The sequence below is a fragment of the Puma concolor genome, chromosome B3 (genome assembly GCF_028749965.1).
Source record: "Puma concolor isolate L17-30 chromosome B3, mPumCon1.1.hap2, whole genome shotgun sequence".
Classification (NCBI taxonomy): Eukaryota; Metazoa; Chordata; class Mammalia; order Carnivora; family Felidae; genus Puma; species Puma concolor.
The window spans coordinates 51,021,107-51,043,139 of NC_141672.1; the positions used below are offsets into that span (position 1 = coordinate 51,021,107).

The window sequence follows — 22,033 nt, forward strand, 5'->3', positions numbered from 1 at the left end:
CGGGAAGGGGCGTGGCAGGGGCGGGCCAGCGGCCGTGGCGCCAAAACGCGAACATGGCGCCTGAGCGGCTGAGGAACCGGGCAGTAACCGCCTTCAAGCTGCGTGGCTTGCTGCTCCGGGGGTGAGTCTCCCTGGGGGCAGTTTACGGGAAGGACCAGGAGGGCCCGGGTCAGGCGACCGCGCCGGGCAGAGGGACGCGCCGCGCGCCGATCGTAGGCTTGGCCTTAAATTACAGAGACCCTTGAAAAAGTCTAGAGTGAAATCGATCTGGCAGGGTCTTACAGGCTTCGAGGACTTCGATTTCCCGACGTTCGCGTGGAATCGAAACGTTACTCCCGGGTGGGACATGGTCTCCTCCTGCAAAGTGCCACAATGAGCCGGAGAAGCGGCTGTGTCGCAGCAGCGGTTTTTTGGCATTGTGACTTGAGCGCCTCTCGGTATCCGTCTCCCTCCCCTCTCCACCACCCCCCCCCCCCCCCCCCCACGCGTCCCGCCTAGTCTCTGCCTCCGCTGAATGGGAATGATAGAGCGACTACACGTAGTTACCGAGTCATCATTGAGCAATCTGGGAAAGCCCACATGCGTGTCTGTAGTTATCAACCTACAGTTTTGAGAAAATTGTGAGCCCTCCCCTTTCTAAATTTTGGATTAGGCATTACTCCTGAGTGACAATTCCTAGAGAGTTAAGAAGTGGCTAAATTTGAAGCATGTTACTAGATCTTTTCCTAGGTCTTCCTCCTCCAACCCCCTTGAACATTTCCTTTGGAACTTCTCGGATAGTCAGGTTTCCTGGCCATAATCATGTTTTCTAGTCCCTACAGAATGCACTCTTGTTAAGATTTTCCTCACTAAATCTGTTTGTTGTTGTTGTTGTCTTTTAGAATACAATGTTTTTTACAGACATATTTAAATACCTGCTGGATAGAATGTACTTTTTTTGTACCAGGCTTTGATCGCTCTTGCTGTATGTGGAAAGTTTTTGGTTTTGGAATAATGAGTTTTATGAAACTTAAAAAAAATTTTTTTAATGTTTATTCATTTTTAAGAGAGACAGAGGAAGAGCAGGGGAGGGGCAGAGAGAGAAGGGGACAGAGGATCCGAAGAAGGCTCCACGCGGTATCAGAGAGCCCAGTGTGGGGCTTGAACTCACAAACCGTGGTGAGATCATGACCTGAGACGGAAGTCCAACGCTTAACCTACTGAACCACCCAGGCGCCCCTTATGAGACTTTTTCTTAAATTAATTAATTTTTTTTAAGTGGGCTCTGTATCCAACATGGAGGAACTTCAACTCAAGACCCAAGGATAAGAGTCACATGTGCTACTGACCGAGCCACCCAGACACCTCGACTTTTATGAGACTTTAACTTTGCTTTTGGATTAGTGGTGAACAAGGGCAAGGGTGGAGAGAAAATAATGAATTTTGTTCAGTTCGTCTCTGACATTTTGAAAATATGAGCAATTGATCAATAAACTGTTCTCTTTTCCCTTAGAATTTGACCCCTTAGAATTTATTCCCTTAGAATATTAAGCTGCCATTCATTAATGAATTTAGTCGGAAATACACTGAAATGTATCTATACAGGATCTGGGCCAGAGCTGTATAGCTTTACAGGCTTTAGTCTATCATGTCTATCATAAGATCACTGTGCTGGAGCAAGGAGTACAAGAGAGAGTAAGACACTGCGGAAATTGGGGGATAGATAGTGTATTAGTTATTTATTGCCGTGTAACAAATTACCCCAAAACTTAGAGGTTTAAAACAGCACACACTGGGGCGCCTGGGTGGCTCAGTCGGTTAAGCGTCTGACTTCAGCTCAGGTCACGATCTCGCAGTCCGTGAGTTCAAGCCCTGCGTCAGGCTCTGGGCTGATGGCTCAGAGCCTGGAGCCTGCTTCCGATTCTGTGTCTCCCTCTCTCTCTGCCCCTCCCCCGTTCATGCTCTGTCTCTCTCTGTCTCAAAAATAAACAAACATTAAAAAAAAAATTAAAAAAAAAATAAAACAGCACACACTTACTAACTCACGTTTTCTGTGGGTCAGGAATTCAGGTAGGCGTAGCTGGGTCCTCAGCTTCAGAGCCTCTCAGTCTCTCATCTCAAAGGTCATTTGGGTGAGATTTGCTTCCAAGCTCATTCGGTGGTTGGCAAGATTCAGTTCCTCCAGAACTATTAGACTTGGGGCCTCAGTCCTTGCTGCCTGTTGGCCGAAGGCTACCCTCAGTTCTTTGCCATGTGGTCCTCTCCAGTATAGCAGCTTTCATCAAAGCCAGCAAGAGAGAGTTTTGTGACGTCTTGTTGCTTTAAAATTTTTTCTTTTAAAACTGCAATACAGTAAAATGTTCCATTACTTTTACCATATTCTGTTGTTAGAAGCAAGTTACGAGGTCCAGCCCATACTCAAGGGGAAGGGTTGCACATGGATGTGAATACCAGGAGGCCTGGATTATTAGGGGTTGTCTTAGAAGTCTTTCTACCATGGATATTAAATAATTCAGTTATTTAATTTCAACTTTAAAAAGATCCCAGGAAAGTAGCGCTCTGATAATGTACAACAAGGTAACTACTCTAGAGTTAAAGAAGTCCCTCATTAAGAAGTGGTTTGAGCTGACTGTTCAAGATGACTTCACTAGATGAAGAAAAGAGTGGGGAGAAATGACCATTTAAAGTCTCTGAGGCAGGACAGCACTGAGGGAGCCTAACAAGATTTGGCAGGGGCCAGGTCCTCTATAGGTCTATAGGCTTTGAGCTATCCTAAGAGCTGTCCCAATTCACCCAAAATGTGTGTGACTTTAGGGACTTAGTCATTAAATATCTAATGGATCACCTTCAAATTTGTTTGGCATTCTGCCAAAGGATGGCATGGTTCCAGTTTTCAAGGACCAATTTATCTATGATAAATTGGAGAGGTAATACCCACACATGAAACAATCAATAAGCAACCCAAGATAAAAACAATTACTGGGGTGACTATAACAATAACATTGATGTGAAGTGTGAAGTTGTGTGCTACAAACACAGAATGGCATGCAATTAGCTAATTGTTTAGACAGTGTTCATTCTGAGCCCTCTTGGCATTTAAATCAGGGATTCATGCAGAATTTTTCTTTTTAAAGTTCAGCTTTATTGAGTTCTTTTGGAGTCATGGGGGGATTCATGTGATTTCAATATGAACATTGCTTCTATGACTAGTCATATATCATAATTTTTTCTAGTCTAATTTTTAAATTTTAAAATGGAAAACAATGATGAAATTACTAGAATTTAAGCAAATGCATTATCAAGTTAATAAATATATGCTTAAGTGTCTGCTGTGTTCAGGACGTTGAAGCAAATGAAGTCTTCCTTAAATCTAAGGAGATAGGGGCGCCTGGGTGGCGCAGTCGGTTAAGCGTCCGACCTCAGCCAGGTCACGATCTCGCGGTCCGGGAGTTCGAGCCCCGCGTCGGGCTCTGGGCTGATGGCTCAGAGCCTGGAGCCTGTTTCCGATTCTGTGTCTCCCTCTCTCTCTGCCCCTCCCCCGTTCATGCTCTGTCTCTCTCTGTCCCAAAAATAAATAAACGTTGAAAAAAAAAATTTAAAAAAAAAATCTAAGGAGATAAAAAAAATGTAAGGTGATAAATAGTACAAAGCTAATGGGATGTATCAGACCTGAGATGTATAGGAATTTTAACAATTCAGAAGGAAGGGGAGATTGCAGCAGAGAGAGCTGGCCTAGGAAGCCGCCTTTTTTTTTTTTTTTTTTTTTTAAGTTTATTTATTTTTGAGAGAGAGAGAAAGAGAGTAGGGGAGGAACAGAAAGACAGGGAGAGAGAGAATCCCAAGCAGGCTCCGTGCTGTCAGCACAGAGCCTGATCTGGGGGTCAGTTTCACAAACTGTGAGATCATGACCTGAGCCAGAATCAAGAGCTGGACCCTTAACCAACTGAGCCACTCAGGCACCCCAAGCCTAGGAAGCATTCTTAAAAGAAGGATGTGATTTGGGGCTTTAAGAATGGTTTTGTTGGCAGGGGATAGAAGGAAGAATTTGTTCAGAAAGGGCAGGAGAGATGAGCACCGCTTGCAGAGAGGAGTGAGTAGATCTTAATTTCAGTGCTAGATTGATAAGTGCCAGTTTTTGGCATCAAACTTGTAGCCTCAATTACCAATGACATGCCTCATCTTTTCTTTCCTTCTCAGTGAAGCTGTTAAGTACCTCACAGAAGCTCTTACACCTGTCAGTGAAATAGAACTTGAAGATGTGCTGGAAAAGATCATTGATGCAGTTGAAAAGCAACCCTGTAAGTAGCATTTTCCGATAGCTCTTAAATCATTTCTTTTTTTTTTTTTTTTAATTTTTTTTCAACGTTTTTTTATTTAATTTTGGGACAGAGAGAGACAGAGCATGAATGGGGGAGGGGCAGAGAGAGAGGGAGACACAGAATCGGAAACAGGCTCCAGGCTCCGAGCCATCAGCCCAGAGCCTGACGCGGGGCTCGAACTCACGGACCGCGAGATTGTGACCTGGCTGAAGTCGGACGCTTAACCGACTGCGCCACCCAGGCGCCCCTCTTAAATCATTTCTAGAGTTCTATGTCCTCAGTTAGATTTATGGATTTAAGTGGAAGCTGAAGATTCCCTATTAAAATTTTCCTGCGTTATGAGACACATGCATGGTAGGTAGCACTTTTTCCCAAGGGGTAACCTCTAGTTCTGTTGGAACTCAGGACATTTCCCCCCCAGGCTGTTAAAATTCTTCCCACTCACGGAGCTGTGTCACTGCCAGCTTTCCAGCACTTGACTCCTGATTTTGATCTAGTCTTTATGGTCACTTTTGTCTCTCTGTGTGCTTTCTACTTTGTCTTACTTAGATTCAGTACTCCTAAAAGTTTGGGGGAAACAAAGAGTTGAAGCTGAAGTCGGACGCTTAACCAACTGAGCCACCCAGGCACCCATTCCCCCTTTTAAGATACGAGCATATAAACAACAATCTATCCATAAGGACATCTAATCTAATGAAATAATGCTTGTAAAGTCCTGAGCATAGTGTCACGTTTTACTAAGGGCTTAATAAGTAGTTGCTGTTGGGGCGCCTGGGTGGCGCAGTCGGTTAAGCGTCCGACTTCAGCCAGGTCACGATCTCGCGGTCCGTGAGTTCGAGCCCCGCGTCGGGCTCTGGGCTGATGGCTCAGAGCCTGGAGCCTGTTTCCGATTCTGTGTCTCCCTCTCTCTCTGCCCCTCCCCCGTTCATGCTCTGTCTCTCTCTGTCCCGAAAATAAATAAACGTTGAAAAAAAAAAAAAATTTTAAAAATAAGTAGTTGCTGTTATAATTGTTACTATCATGCCTATGGAAACATAGCAATTGTGATAGAAAGTTATACTAATGTAACCTTCTTAATCCTAGGAGTTTACAGAAGTGTTTGCATAACTGAATTAGTTATTAAACAGTATTTAGAAAAGTAAGGCATTTGACTTGTATTATGATACCACAAGTGTCTTTGGGTGTAGAAGATTAAGGTTTTTGAGATACGGCTTTTGTTATTGTTCTGACCTAACCCTTTTTTTTGTCATAAGAACTAGGTAATGAGAATCTCAGGGTTGGTGTTTGCAGATTATTTTTAAGAAAAAAGCTAACTGTGGAAATAAGTAATTTTTTTGTCTGTTTCTAAAATTTGACTTTAAATTCTCTTTTCAGTGTCATCAAACATGATTGAACGATCTGTAGTGGAAGCAGCAGTCCAGGAATGCAGTCAGTCTGTAGATGAAACTATGTATGTGGATAAAATGAACTCTTCCCCCCTGCTGGAGATGCTATGAATCTTGTTTTAAATTATTTTCTTGAGGAAATAATTAGTGGTCAGCATTTGTACAGTGGTTATTTCTTGGTATTTCTTTTTAACTGATAGTTTGCATTATAAACCTCATTAAATGACTCATCTTTACTATTTTTTCCCTAAGATTTGAGATTAGAGTCTTGTTTATGCCATTACCAACTTTTGCCACTACCCATCTGATCTGACTTTATATTCTACATGCTACTCCTGGATTGAATTGAATATTTAGACATATACTTTGCTTTTGCTCTTAGGAAAGTGCTGCATCCAGAAGAGTTCAGCGACTTATGTTGGGTCACATGGTGAATAGCAAAGAGGGTGGAACCTTAGTTTTTTTATTCTTGCCACTAAGTCATGCTATTAGAGCTGATAAATTCATATGGCAGTAATTTTTCTGGGTTTTATTTCCAAGCGTCCATCTTTCCTTTCCTCTTTTGATGTTTATTGAGAGAGAAGGAGAGTGAGAGTGGGGGAGGGGAAGAGAGATGGGGACAGAGTTCCTGAAGTGGGCTCTGTGCTGACAGTAGAGAGTCCAATGAGGGGCTCGAACTCACGAACTTCAAGATCACAACCAGAGCCAAAGTCAGTCGCTTAACTGACTGAACCACGAACGAGCCCGTGCCCTCCCTTTCCTCTTTTGAATATGACTTCTTTCTAGATTCACAGGGTTTAACTGGGAGGAAAACAACTGGGGAAATGGACAGAGTAATAACTTTAACAGTTTTTTCCTCTTTGGGGCAATGGAGATCATTGAAAGGAGTCGTTACCGTAGTAGAGCTGCTAAGAACAAAGAAACTGAAGAATTTTAATTTTAACTTTGCAAACTCATTATTTAAGATACCAGGGTACAGCCATCAACAGAAATCCAAAATGACTGTATGCAAGTGTAAGGATTATAATCATAAAATAAGCACTGAGTTAACGGTTGTTTCTGTCTAGCCCTTTATATGCCACAGTTAGCCAATGTGGAGGTCCAGTGGGACTAAAAGGTAAACAGTCTTTGCAATTTCAGTTGTCAGAAAGTTACTAATTATCACAGAAGAGAGGCTTTCGTCTTTATAGATGAAGAGGTGGCGTGACAAGTCCAGTAACCTGTCAAGATCGATCTGCTAGAAAATAGCAGCACTGTACCTGGAATCTAGGTTTTCTTCACGGCCACCCGTTCTAGGCTGCTCTACGCTAGGTACTGCCACCAATGCAGCAAGAACGTTTTTGACCATATTCAATCTGGTAGATTAACATAAAATTTTAGGGAAGGTTTTTTTAGGTTGGACTGTTTCTACAATAGTGCTGTCAGTTTTTTTGAAACCTCTTTCAACTGTGGTTATGTTATTAACACTGAAAGGAAGTTATTTTGTTGAATTTCCTTCTCTAACACTGTGTCAACAATATGCCAGTATTTGGGGGGGGGGGTCTTTTTCTACGTTATACCTGGCTCCTGGGACACTTTTGCATAACATTGCATAATTTTGGATTAGAAAATTGTTGGAAATGATATTCTTTAATATTATAGCTCATAAAAGTAGTACCCATGGGGAGAGACTTCTTTTAAGACATAACTATTTTATACGTACATGTTCTTTTTCAACAGATGACATTCTTAATTACAAGTTAACTTGATTAGCCATTTACAACAACGTGGATGGAACTGGAGGGTATTATGCTAAGTGAAATTAGTCAAAGAAAGACAAATATATGACTTCATTTATATGTGAGATTTAAGACATAAAATAGATGAACATGAGGGAAGGGAAGCAAAAATAATGTAAAAACAGGGAGGGGGACAAAACATAAGAGACGCTTAAATATAGAGAACAAACTGAGGGTTGCTGGAGGGGCTGTAGGTGGGGGGTGGGCTAAATGGGTAAGGGGCACTAAGGAAGACACTTGTTGGGATGAGCACTGGGTGTTATACATAGGGGATGAATCACTGGATTCTACTCCTGAAATCATTATTTTACCATATGCTAACTAACTTGCATGTAAATTAAAAAATAAATAAAAATGTTTTGAAAAAGAACGAAAGCAAAAGAAAGAGATTTGGAAATCAAAGAAAACTAAAAAAAAAAAAGAAAGAAAGAAAAAGAAGTTAACTTGATTAGGGGCGCCTGGATAGGTCAGTTGGTTCAGCATTCTGACTCTAGATTTTGGCTCAGGTCATGGTCCTGGGGTTGTGGAATTGAGCCCGAGTGGGGCTCTGCACTAAGCTTGGAGCCTGCTTAAGATTCATATTCTCTTTTTTTCTCTCTCTCTCTCTCACTCACTGTCCCCCTCTCCCCCACTCTGCCTCTGTATCCCTCCCCCACTTGTGTGTGCTCTTGTGCTCTCTCTCAAAATTAAAAAAAAAGTTAGCTTGATTTTTTTTTTGAGAGTATTGGCAAGGCTTTCTTGTCTCTGAAAGGGAAATTTTACCCCCATATTATGACACTATAAGAAATTGTGGGGGTGCCTGGGTGTCTCAGTTGGTTGAGCATCCAGCTCTTGGTGCCAGCTCAGGTCATGATCTCATAGTTCGTGGGATCGAGCCCCATGTCGGGCTCTGCACTGACACTGTGGAGCCTGCTTGGGATTCTCTCTCTCCCTCTCTCTCTCTGCTCCTCTCTCACTCGCTTTCTCTCTCAAACTTAATAAATAAACTTAAAAAAAAAAAAGAAATTGTGTATATGACCTGTGGAAAGTATATTTAATTTATATGCCATAAGATTGTAATACAAGTTTTTGTGCTCACCTAGAATTCGTATGTGTTAGTAAATCAGATCTGTGTTTTTGTGGGATGTTTTTCAGGGAACATATTTTCAATATCATAGGAGCATTTGATATTCCACGCTTTGTATACAGTTCAGAAAGAAAAAAATTTCTTCCGTAAGTATATTGATTTTAAGCTAATTTTTCAGATGGACATTTCTTTCAGAAGGCATACAGCCCATGATTCATTTTTGGCCTACCTTTGTGTACTGTGATAGTTATAAATAAGCATTCCTTTTTTTTTCTAGTCTATTAATGACCAACCACCCTGCACCAAATTTATTTGGAACAGCAAGAGATAAAGCAGAGCTGTTTCGTGAACGATATACTATTTTGCACCAGGTAAGCTGAGGGTAGAAAATGAGACTGTTTAAGATTAGGTAACACTCAGAGTTAATTTAAAGGATGGAATTTTGTGGTCCAAAGCTTGTTCAATAGACTATTATTGGCCTGTGTTTGAGACCAGATGGAGGATACAATTAACAATTAACAACTGTGATGATAAAAATAGCTAACATTTCTTACCGGTTTTTAACATGCTGAGCACTGTGTCCAGTATGTTACACACCTTACTTACCTCATTTAATCATCACAACATCAGTGTAGGTATAAAAGCTATTATCCTCATTTTACAGATGAGGAAACTGATACCTAGATAAATTTAGGAAATTTACCAAAGATCACATATAGTAAGTACAGACAGGATTTGAACCCAGTTCGTCTGACTCTGGAGTCCGGCCTTTACCTAATACACTATGCTAGCTTTGTGCAGTTTACAGTCTATGAAGTTAAAGACATTTGCACAAACAAGATATAAAGTAGAGTTTTATGTGCTGTGAAAGAGACATAAACAGAATGTATTCATTGGGAAAATCAGGGCCTTGGTTGCTTTGATCTTGTGAAATGGGGAAAAGGTAGTGGTAACAGTGTGAACAAAGACACAGCAAAGGGAAAGAGTGAACCCTGCAGGAAATGATAAGCAGTGGGTCCATTTTTGTGTGTAGAGGAAGGCTCGTGAAGAAGAGTAGCATGGGATTGGTTTGGAAAGGCAAGCGGGAGCCAGGTGGTCAGAGTGCTGTGGATGCCACTCTTGGCGTTTGGGACTCTGTTTTCTTGGTACAAGGAGCCTTGGAATACCAGAGAGACTCCATCACAGCTGGGTTTTTTGAGCCCTTCTCTACCAGCAGATTTGGGGATGGGTTAAAAATATGAGAGAAGGGGCGCCTGGGTGGCTCAGTCGGTTAAGCATCCGACTTCAGCTCGGGTCATGATCTCCCAGTTCGTGAGTTTGAGCCGTGTGTCAGGCTCTGTGCTGACAGCTCAGAACCTGGAGCCTGCTTCACATCCTGTGTTTCCTTCTCTCTCTCTGCCCCTCCCTTGCTCATGCTCTGTCTCTCTCTCAAAAAGAAATAAACATTAAAAATGAAACAACAACAAAGAATGGAAGAGAAGCCTTAGAGGAGTCTGTTATTAGTCCTGCCATAAATGATAGCTGGGGGGAAGGAAGTGGCAACGGTTGTAGACAGGGGACCGCACTGGACCAGTGGAAGCCATCATTCATGGTGACAGAGTGGATGTGAAGGGGAAGGCAGAGAGTAAAGACTCAGAGATGATTAAGGTTTTGAGTCAGAGAGTAGGACAGTAGAATAACATGGTAACAAATAAGAAAAAGGGAATGTTTGGGGAAGATGATTCAGATGACACAGGTACTGTCTTAAACATTTTTGAATTAAGGTTGTCAGTGGGAAATCAGGTGAAAAGTACATATAGAGCTAAAGAAAGAGGTGTGGGAAGACAGATTTAGGGGGCATCTGCCCAGAGGAGTGGATGGAACTGCAGGGATGGGTGAGACCCTATGGGGCGGTGGGGAGAGAAGGGAAGAAAGGAGAATGTGGGGGCCAGGCCAGGGTGGTGGTATACGGGAGAAGGTTTTAAGGACAGGATGGTCAGTGCGAGTGTGCTCTGAAAAAGGATGAAGAGAGTGAACCCTGAGGATGCCTGTCCTCTCCTTCCATCACCTGCATAATGTTGCCAGATCAGTCTTCCTTGATGTGTAGCTCTGATATTGGTATGATTTTGCACAGTCTTTCAAGGAGGTTTACTGCCTATTGAATTGAATACAAACTATATATACTTAGTGTTTGAGATCTTCCATCGCACCTTTTTGGCCAAAATCTCTACTTTTCCTCTAATTGTACCATACTAGAGCCAAAAATGAAACATAACTATTGTTCATTTCTTCTCCTTCTTCTGTAACTTTGCTTTTATTCTTCACTCTCTGGGCTGCTCTTCCCTTCCCACTTTTCTCTGCTATTGAAACCCTCCTAACCTTCTCAAATTCCTCCTCTTTTCTGAAACTCTTCTTGATGAGTTGGATGCAATCTCCTTCTGCCTTAAAGCACTGACTATGTCAGTCTGTCTTGTGCATCATTTACTGGAGTTGGCCCTGCCTTGCCTTCGGGGTGCTTATCCCCGTTATGAGATGCTCCTTGTGTATTTCCCCTGCCACACTTGCTTGGCACAATGCTGTTCACAGAGAAGATGCCCAAGTAAATACCACATTTCTTTTTTCTTTCTTTTTAAAAATTAGATTTTAAAGCCTATCATATTATTTTGGGTGTGTCACGTAACCCTTCTGAGCCTCATTTTTTCTTATCTGTGAAATGAAAGCGTTGCATTTTCGTCCATTCACATTTTATCACAGTTATCTTCCTATAAGCAAATCTGATGTTATTTTTATCCTATTTCAATATCTTTGTTTTCTATTGTCTACCAGATAAATTTCCTGACTTAGCATGTAAAGTCGGTATCGTCAGGGCTCTTTTATTGGAGGTTACAGAAATTCAAACTGACTAAAACAGAAAGAGGCATTTATTGACTTGTGGAGAGGTCTGGAGGTCCACCAGTTTCAAGCATGGCTGGATCCAGGATATCCCACGTCTTGAGGCATCTACCTGTCTCCATCTTGGCAATTTTATAAAAATTGATTTTACTTTCAAACAGGTTCTCCCTACGAGATGACAGAGGCCCCTAGTAGCCTCAGCTGCACTTGGAGAAAGTTCCTCTCTTCTGGTAGTTCTAGCAAAGGTCTCTTAGTGGCTCTTAGCTTGAGCCTGGACCATTCACTGGCCAAGAGGTGGGGTACTTATTCACTAGGCCTATTTATAGAAGGGGGAAGAGACACCAGCCTTGCCTAAACCACATGGACCACAGTGGGGCAGGGGATATGGTTCCCCAAATAGAGGCTCCAGCTAATCTCTTGCCCTGTCTGACATTCTGCTTTGTGTACCTCAGATTCCAACTATACTACACTTTGCGTCACTTCCCAAACACTCCTTTACTCTTGTAAGTCTTTCTTGTGACACATCCCGTCCTCTGCCTGAAATGTCTTGTCTCAGCCTCATATGGTTTCTCACTAGCAAAGTCTTATTTATCACTTAGGATCTCGTTAAATGCCCCCTTTTGCCTGGGGTCCTTCGTAGTAGGGTGGCCCTCTACTTTCCTGTCTCACAAACCCCTGTGCTTTGAGGGTGACCCTTGGTTTGTTGTCTTCATACATACTTCATGACACTCAGTCCAGAGTGTGCTGCTGGCAGCTATACGATAGAGCTTTTTCTTTCTTTCTTTATTTTTTTATTTAAAAAAAAAATTTTTTTTTCAACGTTTATTTATTTTTGGGATAGAGAGAGACAGAGCATGAACGGGGGAGGGGCAGAGAGAGAGGGAGACACAGAATGGGAAACAGGCTCCAGGCTCTGAGCCATCAGCCCAGAGCCTGACGCGGGGCTCGAACTCACGGACCTGGCTGAAGTCGGACGCTTAACCGACTGCGCCACCCAGGCGCCCCGAGCTTTTTCTTTAAAAAAAGTTCTTTGAAATAATTTTTTTATTTTCCAAATTACACTTCTGGGTATTTGTATATTAAAACATGTGGGCTTTCAAATTTATTGAGAATAGGCAATATTAACATTCATTTAAGGACAAGATTTTGTCAGAGTACTGTTTTAATGAATTTTAGTTTAAAATGTCTGATTCAGTAATTCATGTGAATCTGTCTTTTTTATAGAGGACACACAGACATGAATTATTTACTCCTCCAGTGATAGGTTCTCATCCTGATGAAACCGGAAGCAAATTCCAGGTTAGTTATTTAGGAGGCGTAAGTGTACAAGTTAAATATTTATTGCTTAATTCTTACTTATTGAAATTTAAATGAGAATGGACCGCTGGTAACTGTTTAGCTAGCTAATTGACCTGTGCATTCTCACTGTTGAGAAAGACCATTGTCTGTGTCCTGGGCCCTGCAAATCTCTAATAGAAGCTACCACTTCCTTCTTTGGGACAGGCCCTGAGACACCTGGCTGGCTTGGTCAGTTAAGTGTTCGACTCTTGATCTCAGCTCAGGTCTTGATCTCAGGGTCATGAGTTCAGGCCCTGCATTGGGCTCTGCACTGGGTATGAAGCTTACTTAAAAAAAAAAAAAGCAGCAGGGAAGGAAGGCCCTGAGACTACGGTAGCCCCCAGACCATCACTGGCCACCAACACAGATCCCTGGTCCTTCTGGTCCATTTGCTGGATACGACACTGGCTTTCTGACCAACTCTCAACATTACCCTTCCTGCTCTCACTCAAACTCCAAAATCCTGGTCCTTGTCTAGCCCACACACTTACTCATCTAAAATGTGCTTTGTCCGTTGGAGTAAAAAGTTTACTTAAGGCACTAAGGAAATAACATTTATAGGATAAATGAGACAGCACAGACAGGCCACAGGGTTGCTGGGGCCTGAGGAAGAGGTGGGAGGGAGACTGTTTTCTGTCACATGGGCTCCTTCCACTTTTGTACTCCTATGCCCTTTGTTTACTTGTTCTAGCCACACACCTAGTCACTGTCAGCCCGGCTGTGGCTTTATTCCTCTCTTAGCACACAGAGTCCTGCCGGGAGACAGTCCTTTGCTACTTCTAGGCCCTGCCAGTTCTCTGAGGTTCCGTATAGATTCTGAAGAGGCCCAGCCTCTTTTAAGGTTCATTACATTCTCTGCCATGACAGATCAGAAGTCATGATGAGTAGTCTGATACTAAAATATAATACTACACAATGCACAAATTAAGGTTTGATGGTAGCAACATAGGAGAAAACATTTATAGTGTTTGACAGTTTCTGCTTTTAACTTTTATGAGAGAAAAAATTATATTCACTTTTGGAAATTGACATTACTTATATTTCCCTACCAAAGACCATCTATATGTTTTCTTATATATATTAGGTTTCCTGTGGCAACTTAGTTGCCCACAGCCCAGAAGCATTATTTCTCCTCTCCTTTTTCCCAAACTAACTTTAAGACTTAGCTAAATTATTTGGGAGACCTGGGTGGCTCAGTTGGTTAAGTGTCTGACTTTGGCTCAGGTCATGATCTCACAGTTCGTGAGTTTGAGCCCTGCATCGGGCTCTGTCCTGATAGCTTACAGCCTGGAGCCTGCTTCAGATTCTGTGTCCCCCTTTCTCTCTGCCCCTCCCTCACTCACACTCTGTCTCTCTCTCTCTCAAAAATAAATAGACATTAAAAAAAATGTTATGGGTTAATGTGATTATATCTGACTTTATTTTTCCTTCTCTATATTTTTAAAATTTTTGAGTAGTAAACAGGCAGTATTTGTAATAAAAAAAATTTTACAGACAAAAAGAAGCTTCACTTGGTAATTCCTATAAGAATGAAACATTATACACCCTTTCATTCAGCAATTCTGTTTCTGGAATTTGTAGAAGTATGTGCAACAGTTATACCCATGCACTAGGCCAAGAGAGGTGCAAGAAACATTAAGCACTGTTTTTACCAACAGAAAACTGAGCACCTTATGTGTCCTTTAATAGGAACTTGGTAACATAAGTTTTTGTATATGTACTGTACATATCTATATCCATTAAAAAGAATGAAGTATATCTATGCATAGTTAAATAAAACGATTTCTAAGAGATATTAAATTTAAAAAGTTAAGTTGTATAATATTAGTAATAATATGGTTTAATCTTTGCAAATAAAACAAAAACTGTATGTGTTTAGAAATGGTATATGTATTAACATATATGTAAGATTGTGTATAGAAAAGCATCAGAAAGGATTTTTTAAAATGGTGCCCCAATTGTTACTAACTTTAACTTAAAGATAAAAATATAATGGTCAGATTGAGGATGTAAATAAATAATAATGACAACCTTTTGAAATGCTAGTATAACTTTTTAAATAGCCTACTAATTTGCAAGATGTATTGACCAAATAAATAAAATTTATATTCTTTTCTATATTTTAAAGGTAAATGTACTTATCATTATTCAGAATACAGTAGTCCCTCTTTATCCAAGGGTGATATGTTCCAAGACCCCCAGTGGATGCTTCAAAGCACAGATAGTACCAAAACCTGTATATACTATGTTTTTTCCTCTACGTACATACCTGTGATAAAGCTTAATTTATAAATTAGGCACAGTGAGAGATTAACAACAATAATAATAAAATAAAACAATTATAACAATGTACTATAATAAAAGTTATGTGAATGTGGTCTCTCTGTCAAAATATCTTACTGTACTATACTCACCTTTCTTATGATGATGTGAGATGATAAAATGGCTACATGATGAGATGGGAGGTGAATGATGTAAACATGACATAGCTTTAGACTACTATTGACCTTCTGGTGATTCATCAGAAGGAAGACCATCTGCTTCCAGACCATGGTTGACAGAGGGTAACTGAAATTATGAAAAGCAAAACTGGATAAGGCGGGACCTCCTGTAATATGAGATGAGACTTCATTGCTAAGAGCCTGAGTTGGTATTTTAGCTTTTTATAGGATAAATTATATCTGAGTTTTATCTGATTTTCTACTCTAAAGTAGGTGAAAATACTGAAATGCACACTAAAAATTCACTTATTTATAAAAAGAGTAGTTTCTTCAAAGGACAAATTTTCAACCTTTAAGAATTTATTTTGTCTCATTTTAAGCTTAAAACGGTAGAAACCCTATTGGGCAGTACAACCAAAATTGGAGATGTGATTGTTCTTGGAATGATAACCCAGTTAAAAGAGGTAAGTTAAACTTAATAAGCATCAAACTGTTTTCAGCCTTTGGACTGATGAAATGTCAGTTCTGTATAGCATTTCTGCAGAGGGTACAGGGATGTATTCTTCATTGAAGGCTCCTGTCTCAGTTACCAAGTAGCCTTTGCATCTGCATTTGGTTTCCTGAGTAGACATCAGGGAGTGTCTTTGACAGGCCGCCAGTTTGCATAGCCTGAAATTAGTCCTCAGTGACCTCTGAGAGTACTGAGTTTCTAACAAGCAAGGCTGCAGACCACATCCTGCTCCCTCAGAGAAGGACACTGTTGGCTCTCTTAGGTGGAGGCACCTGGTGAGGCCCATACGGCCACCACCAAGCATCCCTCTTGCCGTCTCTTGATCTGCAGAGGTCATTCTCCATGTCCCTCTTAGGAGTCTCAGTCTCCATCAAGTGATTAATCTGAGGCTACCAGACTAGCAAATGGAAACACGTGGGCCAGGAATTGCTAGTTCTGAGAAATCTACTGTACTCTACTGTATTCTGTTGTCAAAGTTGTCAGTATTTTAATTATTTTGTCAGAGTATCCATTTTTACATAAATGTGGACATATTTCTTTTAACTTTTTTAGGGAAAATTTTTTCTGGAAGATCCTACGGGAACCGTACAACTGGATATTAGTAAAGCTATATCCTTTATATATTTTTTTAAATTATGTTATATGAGTTGGGGATATTGATTACACATCATTCTTAAGTTAACCTATTTGGTTTCCTATTGTAACTTACGTATGATGATGATGCAGGAATCGAGACATAATTCTAGCCAGAAACAAAAGAAACTGTAATTCTCCCTTATTTGGAGAATCCAAACAAGTCAGTGAGGAAGTTTATACCATGCTAAGAATGATCTATACTGACATTATTACCAAGCTACATCTTAGAATGGGGAAATTTAGGGGCGCCTGGGTGGCGCAGTCGGTTAAGCATCCGACTTTAGCCAGGTCACGATCTCGCGGTCCGTGAGTTCGAGCCCCACGTCAGGCTCTGGGCTGATGGCTCAGAGCCTGGAGCCTGTTTCCGATTCTGTGTCTCCCTCTCTCTATGCCCCTCCCCCGTTCATGTTCTGTCTCTCTCTGTCCCAAAAATAAATAAACGTTGAAAAAAAAAATTAAAAAAAAAAAAGAATGGGGAAATTTAAACCTAAAATGTTTTAAGCTATGATCTACTCACAGTTTCAAATGTGAAGTCTTTGAATTTATTAGTCAGAAGTCCTTTGAGCCCAGAATTTATGTTGACTTTATCACCACCTCAAGCATAGAAGTAGAATTATTTTCCTCAACTGCTGTATACCAGTTCCATAGTGGTTTATACACAGAGTCATGCTTTGTCTTAGCAGAAGGTAAGTCAGTATACCTTTTGCTGTCCTCCTCAACGTTCTATGGTAAAACCATCTCTACATTGGTTAAAATGTATTAACATGATATCATTTGGGAGAACATTGTTTATAAGAGCATACTTTTGACAACATTAAAAAACTCAGACTGGTGATGGGCCTGGGGTTTCTTTTTGGGGTGATAAAAATATTCTGAAATTAGTGGTGATGGTTATACAACTTGCGAATATACTAAAAACCACTGAATTGTATACCTTAAAGGGTGAAGTGTAAGGATATGTGAATGATGTCTTAATAAAATTGAAAAAAAACCCAAACAAACCAGATTTTACTTAGGGTCATAAAGTGAGACATTTCCTAATCTTTGTACCTCATGTCTCCGTACTCTAACATGTATTGTGAAATTAAAAAGTGAAAAGTTTTACTTTTGAGTCTGTTTCTATTTCATGACTTTTTAAAAATGTAGAACTGAGACTACCTTTGGATCTGTAGCTAGGTGGGACTGGCAACCTCTGTAGTTAGTTGACAGAAGATGAGACAGCAACTTAGCATTACTGCTTTGTCTTCCATAACTTTCTTCCTTTCAGACAAGAAGAATTGGACAAATGAAAGTGACTTGTTACTTATCTTTTTTCAGGCTGGTTTGAAGATCAGGTGTTTCATGTCAATGCCTTCGGATTTCCACCCACTGAACCCTCTAGTACTACTAGGTATAAAATGTTTGGCTGAAGCCCTACAGGAATTTCATAATACTGGCAGTAGTGGTTTTAAGAGTGTGTATCATTTGTCGGTTACTCAGGCTTTGTGTCAGAATGCAAAGAGTAATAGAAAGAGTTGGAAGACTGGGTTATATGTGCATCTGAAAACTAGCACGTTGATTCCTGGTTAGTTGTATTCGTATCTCCCTACCTTGGCTTTTATGAGCACATGTTCCAGTCTTCCTGTCTCGCTTATCTATGGGGTTGATTAGAAGTTCATCTGAGGTAAAAGATAGGAAAACACTTAGAAGAATATAATTTTCATGTTAATATAAAGCCTTATTTTTCTACTAATGATTAAAAGTTACAAGAGGCAGGGGCACCTGGGTGGTTCAGTCAACTAAGTGGCTGATTTCAGCTCAGATTATGGTCTCGCAGTTTTGGGTTCGAGCCCCATGTTGGGTTCTGCTGACAGCTCAGAGCCTGGAGCCTGCTTCAGATTCTGTGTCTCCCTCTCTCTCTGCCCCTCCCCCGCTCATACTCTGTCTCTCTGTCTCTCTCAAAAATAAATAAACATAAAAAAAAAAGGTTACAAGAGGCAGATGAAAAAGCTCTTTAATGTAAGCAAAAGCATCATAATGTTAGAGCCATTCCAAAAGGACCTTCTCTGAGAAGAGAGAGTTCCCTGTCACTCGGGGTTTTGTTTTTTGTTTTTTTTAATTTTTTTTTAATGTTTATTTATTTTTGAAGGAAAGCGGGACAGAGTGTGAGCAGGGGAGTGGCAGAGAGAGAGGGAGACACAGAATCCAAAGTGGGCTCCAGGCTCTTAGCTGTCAGTACAGAACCTGATACGGGGCTCAAACTCACGAGCTGTGAGATCATGGCCTGAGCTGAAGTCGGATGCTTAACTGACTTGAGCCACTCAGGCACCCCTGTCACTCAGGTTTTTGAGCAGAGGCTAAATGATGGTGTAAAAGTTGTAGCTGGTGGCCTGTGGGTTGAATGTAGTCTGAAGAGCTTTCTTTCTTTTTTTCCCCTTTGAGGTATTCCCCTTTGAGGTATCTTTTGTTTCCGTTGTTTAAAAATTAAGAGATTTCTCATAAAAGTCTAGATTTCTGAGTCGTCTTGAACAACCAGATCTGGCAACATGGTCCCTGAATTCTCCCCCAGCTATCACTCTACTGCAGTGATGGCACTTTGGGCAGGACATGTCAGTGCACCCTAGCTCATACCTAGGAGGCCTCAGCTGGTTGCTGCTTCCTTATTCAGTGTTCCCTTCCTGAAGCCTGTGAACATTTGAGTATGCCACCTTTGGGGGAATTAAAGTTGCCTCCTAATCTTGAGATTCTGTCTGTGGTTAAAGTGATTTCAAGAAGTGTAAGAATTAAGATTCTAGTCCTAGTATACCTGTACAAAATCAAGGTATACAGGCCACGTTTGCTGGCTGGAAGTTACTGTCAGGGCAACTTCTCTTCCTGTTGAGGTAACCTAGGGGAAAGTGCCGTTCATGCAAACGAGGACACAAGCCCTCATCAAACCAACTCACTTTTAAGTGAATGCATTTAGTGCCAGTTTGTGGCTTTTTACAACATGGTAGGTTTTCTTTGGGATATACTTAGAGCAAAATTTCTGTCGCTTTTGACGTTTTATTTCCATACAGGCGTCAAAACTACTACTTTGGAATGAGAGGTATAATCAAAGCTGGCCGTCAGCAGTAACCCTTCGGTTTCAGCCTCATACAGAGCCTGCCAGGAAGTGGAGACGATAGGGGGCAGTGCAGAGTAGTGCACGAAGCTCTGGCCCTGGCTCTCAGACAGGGTCTGAAACTGAGCACTTGATCTGTTAACTGGGACGGGCCGCAGGCAAATCACTTAACCCTCCTGAACCTTGTTTTTTTCTCTTTTGTAAAATAAAGAAAATAAAATCTCCTCAAATGAGGTTTATTAAGGATTTAAGATTGTAATCTGAGATATGTTTATATATGTACATAATTTACTTAGGAACCACATCATCCATCCATCCATCCATCCATCCATCCATCCATCCAAGGAGAGAGTTTCTTTTTATGTGTGACTATGCATGTTTATATCCTTTTTTTTTTTTGACATTAATAATGGACACATACATTGCTTTGTAACATCCAAATTTTTATAATTCTGCCATGTATGTTAGTCTCTGTAGACCTCCTTAATCCCTTAGAACAAATTTCTAAACATGGAATTGTTCGGTTAAATGGTTAGTACTTATTTTGAGCACTTTTATTAGATATTGTTTAAATCAAATGTGCATTCCTCCTACTTTCAATTACGTAGGAAGTTTAATGTTTGCTTTAGTCGGTTTTAAAAGACACAGAAACAGCCTATTAAGTATTTATTCACTGCTTCTGTTTTTCTTATTTTAGGGCATTTAAATAAACTTATTTGCTTTTTAAGTGCTACAAGTAGTACATTTTCATGGCACTATTTACACTGATGGGAAAATAACCTCATTAGGTAGAAAGAAACTAAATTTGTAAAATTATTAGAAAAACATCTCCAAGGGGCGCCTGGGTGGCGCAGTCGGTTAAGCGTCCGACTTCAGCCAGGTCACGATCTCGCGGTCCGTGAGTTCGAGCCCCGCGTCGGGCTCTGGGCTGATGGCTCGGAGCCTGGAGCCTGTTTCCGATTCCGTGTCTCCCTCTCTCTCTGCCCCTCCCCTGCTCATGCTCTGTCTCTCTCTGTCCCCCCAAAAAAATAAATAAACGTTGAAAAAAAAAAATTAAAAAAAAAAAACAAAACATCTCCAACATGGGGCTGGCTCAGTCAGTAGAGCACCTGACTCTTGATCTCAAGGTTGTGGGTTTGAGCTCCATGCTGGGTGTAGAGATTACTTAAAATCTTTAAGAAAAAGAAAGAAAGAAAAACATCTCCAACAGAATATAGGATAGAAGCTAATAATTATGTCATAATTACCTAGGGCATACTATGGAAATATTAATTTTTTTGGAGGGCCTTCTAATACATCTGTGAAGACTTCTGCAAAACTAAAACAACTAGAAGAAGAGAATAAAGATGCCATGTTTGTGTTTATATCTGACGTTTGGTTAGACCAAGGAGAAGTGTTGGGAAAACTTCACACCATGTTTTCTGGTGGGTGCCGTTCTTTTCTACCCTTTTAAACTCGAACGAGGGTTCATGTCTTAAAACTAAATTGTTACAAATGTATCTTTTTGAGTAGTCTATTTTCCTGTAAATGTTGATTCAGCAGTGAGATATTTTAAATGAGCCATCTTAAAAAACTTAAATTTTTACATTTGAAAAATAATTGTGCATGCATATGTGTGTTCACGAGAGCTAAGAATTAGTCCTAAGTATAGCATAAGAATGGATAAGAGCTTGGGTTTGGAGTCTGACAGAACTGGGTTTATTTATTTATTTTTTAATGTTTATTTATTTATTTATTTTGAGGATGGGGGGTAGAGAATCCCAAGCAGGCTCCACGCTGTCAGTGCAGAGCCCAAGTCAGGGCTCTATCTCATGAACCTGGAGATCATAATCTGAGCTGAAACCAAGAATCATATGTTCAACTGATTGAGCCACTCAGAACTGGGTTTAAATTGCAGCCTGATACCTTGGGCAGGTTACTTAATCTCTCTCTCAGTTTATAGGGATGTTGTGAGAATCAAGCTATTACAGGGTCTGGCATATAGTAAGTGTTCAATAAATGGGCAGTATTGTTACTATTGTTTAAAAATACTGGTTATTAAAATAAGGTATTATTAAACTAGTAAGTTTTTGTTATTAAAAACTCATGGTTAGGGGCTCCTGGCTGGCTCAGTCAGTGGAGCATGTGACTCTTGATCTCAGGGTTTTGAGTTCAAGTCCCATGTTGGGCCCAAAGTTTACTTAGGAAACAAAACAAACAAAAGAAAAACCTCATGGTTAAAGGGTTTTTAATCTGATTTCTAGACTAGAAAAGTGATATTCATTTTATTCTCTTATTTTTAGGTTATTCACCAGCACCTCCAACCTGCTTTATTCTGTGTGGTAATTTTTCATCTGCACCATATGGAAAAAATCAAGTTCAAGCTTTGAAAGGTATTGAAGGTCTATTGAATAAATGTTTCTACATTTAGATAAATGGAATTGATAAGAAATGATCTATAATATTTTAATTTCATTTAAAAGATGTAGAGTTGTAGCTAAGCAAATATAATTTGACTTTTATGTGCATTAAATGCAAATTAAACTTAATGTCCCTTTAAAATTTTAGATTCCTTAAAAACTTTGGCAGACATAATATGTGAATATCCAAATATCCACCAAAGGTAATGATTTCTATTGCTATATTTT

General features: G+C 40.4%; 1 protein-coding gene across 5 annotated transcripts in view; it reads left to right on the top strand.

The window, feature by feature from the left end:
• The first annotated feature begins 32 nt into the window (after positions 1–32).
• POLE2 (DNA polymerase epsilon 2, accessory subunit) overlaps positions 33–22,033 on the top strand; it is a 32,574-nt gene continuing 10,573 nt past the window's right edge. For 2 of the 5 annotated variants that reach the window (XM_086709817.1, XM_086709818.1), the window contains exons 1-13: positions 33–121; positions 4,177–4,277; positions 5,673–5,748; positions 8,596–8,673; positions 8,805–8,898; positions 12,623–12,697; positions 15,558–15,641; positions 16,241–16,297; positions 16,962–17,010; positions 17,642–17,710; positions 20,654–20,830; positions 21,689–21,778; positions 21,954–22,008. In XM_086709817.1, coding sequence (XP_086565943.1) covers positions 54–121; positions 4,177–4,277; positions 5,673–5,748; positions 8,596–8,673; positions 8,805–8,898; positions 12,623–12,697; positions 15,558–15,641; positions 16,241–16,297; positions 16,962–17,010; positions 17,642–17,710; positions 20,654–20,830; positions 21,689–21,778; positions 21,954–22,008 — 1,073 coding nt within the window. In that variant the 5' untranslated portion in view covers positions 33–53. Of the gene's footprint in view, positions 122–519; positions 621–4,176; positions 4,278–5,672; positions 5,749–8,595; positions 8,674–8,804; positions 8,899–12,622; positions 12,698–14,864; positions 14,973–15,557; positions 15,642–16,240; positions 16,298–16,961; positions 17,011–17,641; positions 17,711–20,653; positions 20,831–21,688; positions 21,779–21,953; positions 22,009–22,033 lie in introns of those variants that run through there. The other 3 variants (XM_086709821.1, XM_086709819.1, XM_086709820.1) reach the window with 3 other exon arrangements.